General features: G+C 46.4%; 1 protein-coding gene across 3 annotated transcripts; it reads right to left on the reverse strand.

Annotated features, from left to right (window-relative positions):
• Window positions 1-1,196: 1,196 nt before the first annotated feature.
• Window positions 1,197-8,811, reverse strand: CEBPG (CCAAT enhancer binding protein gamma). Of its 3 annotated transcripts, XM_075766021.1 has the most exons (3): window positions 8,665-8,811; window positions 4,308-4,464; window positions 1,197-3,355 (listed from the first exon to the last, which is right to left on the reverse strand). In XM_075766021.1, the coding sequence occupies exons 2-3, from the start codon at window positions 4,314-4,316 to the stop codon at window positions 2,795-2,797; spliced, it is 570 nt and encodes a 189-aa protein (XP_075622136.1). In that variant the 5' UTR covers window positions 4,317-4,464; window positions 8,665-8,811; the 3' UTR covers window positions 1,197-2,794. The 3 variants fall into 3 exon arrangements, with proteins under 3 accessions (XP_075622136.1, XP_075622137.1, XP_075622135.1); XM_075766022.1 differs by lacking the exon at window positions 4,308-4,464; XM_075766020.1 differs by lacking the exons at window positions 4,308-4,464; window positions 8,665-8,811 and adding an exon at window positions 8,345-8,363.
• Window positions 8,812-8,889: the final 78 nt, after the last annotated feature.

Consider the following 8,889-nt stretch of genomic DNA (forward strand, 5'->3'; position numbering starts at 1 on the left):
ACACCTCTTCCTGATACTGTGGGAAAGTGGGAATAAGGTTTCCTGGTGAAACGTACGGTGCTGTAACGCTCCTTCTTGTAGTGACAGGCATGGTATTCTGTCACAACTGTAGTTGCTGTTAAGAAAAAAATGTGTCAAAAGGAAAACCTTAACTTTTATAGGCCTACACTGGCATTTTCTTGTGTAGATGTGTATTTATTGCAGCCTTCCCTTACGGGGAAGAGAGACTCACCCAAGTCACCTCAGTACGAGTGTCCTCCTGTGCCTTGCAGTGGAGGGGTAAGATTGAGGCATTTTGGTGTCACACAGCCTGGGCTACTCCACCTTGGCGCAAAGAGAGGGAAAGCCTTGCCTCTGCCTTTGCTCTAGGGCATGAGAGACAGCTATTGTGGCAGGAGGGGGCTTAAAATAACAGACTAACACCTTTCTTGCAACCAAACTCCCACTGAGGGTAGACTTAAAATAGAATTTGTTATAATATTGGGTCCACGGCATCACATACTAAAGTGATGTGCTGCGCACAGCCTACGTGCTTCCCTAGGCAAACAGCAAGCACGGAGATGGCTAAGCCAGAAATGTTATTGTGCAAACAAATGACTTTTCATAACTCAGTGGTTTTGTTTTAAACAAGAAGGAAGTGGAATTGGAGCTGTCAGGAGTGACAGGTGGAGAAGTCACCCTCCGGAGCATCAGAAAGAATATTACTCCCACTCAAAGAGATTTAAATAATTTTCACCAAAATCACGAAGAAATACCAGATTCAGAGCCGCTATTCTAGTTACCAGGGAGGACCCCACATCAGCTGTCAAACCAACCACAGTGCAACAGGGCCACACAGTCCAAGTTCACAGGGCAGACAACCAGGGAAGAGACCAGCTCTTGCCTTTTGCACCGGAGTAGGTGCACAGTTAACAAATGAGATACTTTCAGGTCATCTTTTTCCTTGGTAGTTTTTGATGTTTTGTTCCCCCCCTTAATGCAGTACATTTTCAGTATTAAATGGCTTTTTGTTACTGTTTTTGAATTGGGAATTCAGCCAAAACTGTAATAGGTTTCTGATTCTTTCCATTGAGTAGAGACCTGAGTGGAAGATGGGAATGGAGACTGTTGCAATGATTCCTCAAAGATAGCTGCTTGAGATGGGCAGCTCTGCATTTGAGGGAAATAGAAAAGGGACAGGAAAAATGAGGCCAGCATTAGAAGCAAAAGGTTTTTATTAGCTTCTGATATTTCAACCCTACCTACTTAAGCTGCAGCTAGAACCAAAAAACTTATCTTTGTAAAAAGACTACCATAATCCAAAACAATCCATAAAAGTTTTCCGCATGTATTTGAAGTTTAAATTCAAAAAAGAACTTTTCAGGGTTTCATTTTCTAACAGCATCTTCATAGAGATAATATCCAAGTTCTCTTCCTAAGTACAGATACAAGGCAAACAAGCATCCTACAAAATAATCTATGGAAAAAGGTAGCATAGGAGAGAAATTAAGACAGTGTAATAATCCACTAGCCAGACACACAGGTTATATGTAACACAACCATACCATCAATGAAATATTTAAAAATGAAAATAAATTAAGGTTACATCAAAGTTCCTGCTTTACTTTTATTGTTTAAATCCTCAGTATAGTACATACCACTGCATTATGGATCATGGCAAAGACTTAGCACTAGCATTAAAAAAGTTACTATAGAAAAACTTTTATGAAAATAAAACAAGACTGAAGATACTCCTTCACACAACTGTATGATGGCTATAGAAATTCCACTGAATCAGTTATTCAAACTAGGGCCATTTATTTTTAAAATCACTGAATTTCTGTAAGATCTTGGTTGAAAATCTGAACAGCCATAAAAATAGAGATGAATGTCAATGAGCAGTGATCCATACACTCTGGCTGAACAGATGCTGCCTTACCCCTTTTGTTGCTAGCCAAGCTGCACATTTTGTTCTCCCTGATACCTGCACCTCAGCAAGAATGCAATTTTGCAGAGCACAGGTTTTTGGTAGCATTTTGACATTTTCTGAAACCCAAAATCTTGTTCTCATAAGGCCCCAGTCACTACATGAGCAATGTTAACGTATGAACGCAGGCTTGAAAGGCTTTGTCAGTGTGTTGTTTTACCTGTTGTACATGATGCTGCAGACTCATTTGCCATTTGGAAGCCAACTGTCTGTACATATCATCATAGTATAGTGCTATTTTTCTAGAAAACATCAGTAAGCATCCCAGCTCACTATTACTACACCCTCCCCATTAACTATAACAGGACAGGAAAGACCTAAGTGGTGCTTTATAGGACTCGCTCTACAGATTTAAAGTAGTCCACCAAACAGGAAAACAAACGCCCTCCATGGCCTTCGCAGTTTTGTAATATGTAATGGAGAAAACAAAGGGCTTAAATACACTCAAAGATATTCAAAAGACATTTTATCCAATGATGAGTTTCTGATACTACAGCGAACCATCCTGCTGGATTCTTCCCATTACACAAACTATAAGAAGGTAAGTGAACACTTCTGTGAAAATGCTATTTCCCCAGTATTGAGTTCCTTGTTGACTATGATTTTAGATCTGCGCTTATTAGATACATCTTTTAGAGGAGAAAAATATTTAAAACAAATACCCTAAGCAGTTTCTAGTTTAATTGTATCAAATCTTCAGTGTTAAACCTAAAAAGAAGAAAATCTCCACAAAATGATGGTTAAAAGAACAGTTTTTCCTTGGTTACTGCATGGGCACTGCAGACAAGCTGCACCTCGAGAGTCCATTTCATAAGGTTGCAACGGTGTCTACTGTCCATTGTTTTCTGGATTTGTTGTGGTGGTTTCAGTGCCAACAGGTTGCACATTGTCTGCAAGATTGTGCGCATGCTCAAGGAACAAGTCTTTCAGTACGCTCAGCTCCTTGGTCAGGAGCTTAATTTTTGCCTCTAAACGTTCATTTTCTTCTTTGAGTTGGTTGACCCTTTGCAGCGTGTCTTGTGCTTTCTGCTTGCTTTTTAACCGGCTCTTTTTCACTGCCATGTTGTTTCGCTCTCTGCGCTGACGATACTCATCACTGTTTCTATCCAGAAAGGAATTTTTCTTTCCCTGTTTGCTCGGAGGCACAGCTTTGCCTCCACCACCAGGACTAACGGGCACCAGCTGGGGAACCTGCTGCAAACCACTAGTGTGTGCTTGGGTGTGAATCACGCTTACTCCGTTCGCATCTGTAGCAGTGTTCTGTTGGGATGTCTTGCTCATTTGGACAGGCTCTTCTTGGACACAGCAGAATGTATTAGGAGACTGAAAACTTATGTTTCTAGAAGGTCTTTCCAACAGGTATTCACATGGATTAAGGGCAAGGTGAACCTAGTAGGAAAAAAAAATGCTATTAAAGGTGCTGAGTTCAGCTACAATCCTATACATGACTGGCTTTAGCATAAGGTACTGACGGCACATCTGGCAACAACACATCACAACTGTGCTGGAAGTGGACAAGCTGCCAACTACATTTCAGAAGCCTCTCAAACGTATTTGGATTGGAAGGGACTGTTACTGGGTCATCTAGTCAAGCTGTTTGCATTGTTCACTGGCTTTACTCAGTTATTCCAAAGCCATCCCTGATGGATGGGTGTCTAGCCTAGCCTTGAATATCTCCAGTTTCACAACCTCTGTCTTGGCAACAGGTTCCACTGTCTAACTTTTCCTCCAGTTATATAATTTTCTTAATTTTCAGACTGGAGTTTTCTTTCTGCAGCTTAAACCTATTAACAGCCTGACTCTTGACCAACAGGAGTACTTGATCCTTGTTCTCTTCAGACCATCCCTCTGAGTGTACACACAAATTCCTCTCTGGTCTCTTTTTTCTGGAGTGAGAGTGCTCAGACTGCCCACCTTTCCTCAACCATCTTACAGCATCTTCTAGTGCTTTTATCTGCTCTGAGATCATTTCACTTGCTTTTGAAGATGATGTCCAAATTGATGACTGTTCTAAGGTCTCATTAGTACTGAGTGTAAAAAAAAAAGATCTATGGAAAAAGGTAGTGTGACTGAGTGATGTTAAAGGAACCCCTTCAACCACAAACAAGGTGAGACAAGCTAAGCCTGTAACAGTACTGTGATGAGCAGGTGGGACAGGAACGCAGGGTGATGGCAATATGAGAATCACTACATGGCAAAAACGGGACTGTTGGCACCCATAGGAAGACAGCAGCCACAGCTGACTCGTCCACAAAATACATTCCCCTGCTGTAGCTCCTGCACCGGTCAGTGTCCGCTCTCCAGTGGACAGACAGACCCCATGAGCAGGACACCCTCTCACCTGACTCATGTTCTCATGCTGCTGCGGGTCAGCCTGCTCCTGACCCTCATGGTGGCACAAGGAGGAGGACACCACAGCTGCTGCAGGGACACGGCCCTGGCAAGGCTAACAGCTGCTGCCCTTCTCTTCCCATCTCACGGGATGACCTCCGAGATGTCTGGGAGAGAAGTTTGGGAGAGAAGAGGGGAAGGGCAACAGGGTTGTTCAAGTTCCTGAAACACCAACCTGTGGTTCCAGTGAAAAGTACTCAGCTATCAGTCAAAAGAGTGTTGATTTCTTGTCGTGTTAAAGAAAAGTATCTAACTGGCATAAAACGATCCTACTCCAAGATCAGCCTGCATTGCAACGGTGCAGCCTGTCACCTATGTACATGCAGTATCATACAACCAGTGTTCACCATCCTCCTTGCCCATCCTCAAGAGGACCAGCTGGGAAAGCAAGCAGTTGAAGTTAGTGGTGGGCAATGCTGGCCCCCCAGTACCTGCAGTGCCCAACCCAGGGCTTATGGCTTGCATCAGTAACGGCATGAGAGATGGATAACTGTACTCCTGTGCCTAGCTGATGAATGGATGTGGTGAGATGTTTGTAAAGGAGCTGCTGTGTGTCACCGGTCATTCTAAACTCACAGGTTCATCAGCTGTTTACTGTTCTTGTTTGTTTTTCTCAGCAGTCTGAGTTGCTGTTTTACCTTCTGCTAGCGTATCATTAAAACAGTTAAAATTCTACTGTCTAGATCAATTGCAAATTTTCTTCCATAATGAGAGAGTCAGAACAAGATGCAGCTGCAGAGTGTGGTTCAGTAACATTCACAGAAAAGCCTAGTGAGTTTGGCTTGAATGTTACTCAAAATTAACATTCTCTGTCCCTGCGAAGTCTTCTCACTTAAAACAAGTGAAGAAGATGTGTGAGTTACACCCATACCCCTCCTATCAAGAAAACTTTTCATATTTCAGGGCAGAAGGAGACCCATCACCTCTTTTTGACATCTGCATAGCTAAATCTATTTAGTATTTTCCTGATTTCAACTCTTAAAGCAACTTTTGCAAACCACACTAAGTCTTAGATTCTGACTCAATAAGCAATTTGGTTCAGTAGTTGAACTGAGTATACCACTAACAAGATGTCACTCTGCACAAATACCAGGCTGGCAGGGCCAGTTGCAGTAGCTGGTGCATGTGTGATTGCACAGACATTTTTAGTCAAGATGCAAGTGTATGCTTCTCTTGGAGCATATACTGGCTTTGTCTCAGCTTTATTTTTAAATACAGGATTTCTCTAGCCCTCAATGAGTATACAGCTCTTGTTAGATTGCCTCTAACAACTGAATTTTTCCACTAGTTTTTGGCATCTTTTCAAAGTCAGACAGAATGCTCTCCTGCCCCCTCTATTTCAACACATTGTAGTGCTTGCTAACTTCATCTGGACAGCCCAGTTAGGTAACCCATACCATCTTCACCATCTGCTTTTTGTGCTTCATGACAAACTACAGAGGAAGGGGTGGCTCCTGCCCCCGAAGGCACCCCACCCAACATGTAACAAGTTTCTTCACATTGCCAGGTTCCATCTGCTATTTCTCTCTACGCTATCAAAACTATTTAATATTGTTTTAACGCTCCCTGCAGATGTCTATCAAAAGCCCCTGTAATTGAAAGGTAAAATGATTTGTTCTATTAAACCATACTTTAATGGAATATTTCAGGTGGGCAGTACATGGATCTGAGCAGAGAAGATGAACCAGTGTCACACCTCTCTAGCAAGCGTTCTAGCCCTGCTAGAACAGATCTCCCTCAGTTCCTTCCCACTGGAACTGATCCATCTTGTATCAAGTAACTATTTCTTGAGTGAGACATGCTCTTACCTGGCCTGATGATAGGAACTCTTACCTGGGAGAGATGACACCTGGGTTCCTGTCCTGCTCCAACTAATATTTGTGCAAAGCAAGTAGCGCTAACTGAACAGCATTACAGATAACCCAGGAATGATAACAGTTGAGGCTCAGAACTAATTTTCCCCCTGGTTATTTGGAGGCTGGATCCCTATTACCAATTGTCAGTTCCTCAACAGCACAATGAGAGGGAAGGACACCCTGGATAGCGACAGGTGCTATGGGACATCCTTCAGGGAATATTGCAAGGACATTTAAAGCAGCAGGTATGAGATATACGGAAGGGGCTCTAAAGAAGGGTGAGGTAAAGGGCACAGTAATTGGGAGAGGCCACGAGGGTGGGTAGGCAGATGTGTCTCAGTTTGTTTCTCAGACGCCATGCCACACAAACACAACTGCTCTGCTCCTCTCCACCAGCAGGTTGGTTTGCTGTGGATGGGTGATAGCCCCAGCACAGCAGGAGGCAGCTCCTCGGAGAGCCAGCAGAGTTTCCAAGCATCTTGTTCCCATAAAGCTGCTCATTAGCTTCAGCTCAGCGACAGCCCTAGGCTGGTTCCACCCAGCACATGGTAGTGTTTCCAGTGGCCAGTTAGAACTGCCCTGTTCTCTCCTTGGGCCACCAACTGGCCACCCACTACAGCATAATAGCTGGTAACTCAGAGGTGTCCTCTGAGGCAGGGAGATGTTTCTTACTGTCTGACAGCACTCCTCAGGGACCACAGAGGCTCCCAAGCAAATAAAGGCCTTGCCTTCACAAAAAACAAAAAAAACCCAAACAAACAAAAAAAACCCAACAAAAAACAAAACCCCAAAAAACCCCAAACTTCTAAATGTTTGTTTTGGCAAAAAACAAAAGATGTTTTAATGTGTTAATTAAATCAGTATTTTTTTAACTTGGCAGCAAAAATACAAAGCATGTCTCTGCTCTTTTTCCGAGATGTGACTGTGTTGATTCTGATCGTTAGTCAGGATGACTTTATTGCATGAATTCACTCAGCTGTCTTGTCTAATGCAAAATCAGTCCCAACCTGAACAGCAATAGGTGGTCTCCCTCCTCTCTGACTTCAGGAGGAGCACCCCAGTAGGATCTGACTCTAAATCCAGATGACCTCGTACAAGGAACAGCAGCATAATACTCCAGGCATATGTTTGCAGAACACTGGGAGGACCCACTCCTGTGTGGTTTGCTGCACGCTCACAGGCAAGTTAGTGAGAGTTGATGGTGACTCTCATACTGAAGGCTAGGCAACAACTTTTTTTAGACTAGGGAGCTCAAACCTATCATCCGTTGCCATAGCTGACAACATCACTTTCCCATATTTTTCTCAGAAACTTCATTTTTTCCATACACCTTACAAGAAAAAAATGCATTCCAACATCCTTAAAAAAAATGTGCCCAGAACATCTAAAGTATGTTTTTTAATTGCAGGCTAGCAGAATCACAAACAATCCCAGATGCCAGGAGGGAAGGAGGTATCAATGTGACTCTGTCTTTTGAAGTATAAGGAAGGTAGCAACTTCTAAAGATGAACTAATTCCTTAAATCCAAAAGTTTTTCAAAACATGAATTTTTATACTTTCTGAAGAGGCCTTATAACCATCGTGACACTATTGCTGAGGGGAGTATTGAGTTGTCTTAATGACTGCTATTTCCCACCAGATGTCAGAGCGAAAACCAACGTCAAGCTTCATGTGATAGATCTGTTTCGAAAGTTGTGTCTGGAGCTAAAAAATTTGTTGGGAACCAGCAAGATTTTGTCAAGACATTCAAAACACCCTTGAGAAGCTAGAAAAGAAGAATACCAGTTGTTACAGCACGGCACTTTACCGCGGTGCAGGGCAGCTCCTGGGATCCCTGGGCCTCATGCGCTCCCGGGAGCGGTACGAACGGCACCGGCGGGCTCTGAACCCCGCTCCCAGACCTTTCCCGAGGCCCGGCACGCTCGTTAACGGCCGCGTCTGGCGGAGCCGTAACGACCGCCCCGGCCTCCCCCGCTCGCCCGGCCCCCCCTGTCAAAAGCACCTGGGGGCGCCTTGGCCCGGCCCCGCTCCCTCGGCCGCGGGGCGGGGAGGCCCGGCGGGGCCGGAGCCACCGCAGGGACGGGACAGGACGAGGCCGGGGCCCGCCCCTCCCCTCCCCTCCCCCGCGGGCCTGTGGCGGCGACGCCGCCGCCCTCCCCAGCGGGCCGGGGGCCGCCCGTCCGCGGCCGCGCTGCTGCTGCTCCTCCTCCCCCGCCCGTGCGGGGCGCGGGGGTGCCCGGCGCTGCCAAGCCGTGACTTCACCGGGGGAGGGAAGGGGAGGGGAGCCGGGGCCGCCCGGCGATTGCATCATGCGCTCCCATGCGCGGCGCCCGCCGCGGCACCCGCTGCGACACGGCGGGAGGGAGAGCGAGGGCCGGGCCGGGCCGCTCCCGCTCCCCCCCCGTGTCCCCCCGCGCCCCGGCCCGCCGCCCCCCGCGCGGCCGCGCTTACCTGTGGCGGCGCGAGCGGGCGGCGGCGACGGCGGGAGGGGCCGGGCCGGGCCCGAGCCGCTTTCTTTAAAGTGTGGCGTGCGGGCGAGCGGCGATTGCGACACCCTGCCGCTCCGCCCGCCCCCTCGCCAATCGCCACCCAGCCGGCCGCCGGGATGATGCAATAGCCGCCCGGATTGGCAGCCCGTGCGGCCAATGAGGCTGCCGGCACTCTTAAAGGGCGAGG

The sequence above is a fragment of the Balearica regulorum genome, chromosome 13, assembly GCF_011004875.1.
Source record: "Balearica regulorum gibbericeps isolate bBalReg1 chromosome 13, bBalReg1.pri, whole genome shotgun sequence".
Taxonomy (NCBI): Eukaryota; Metazoa; Chordata; class Aves; order Gruiformes; family Gruidae; genus Balearica; species Balearica regulorum.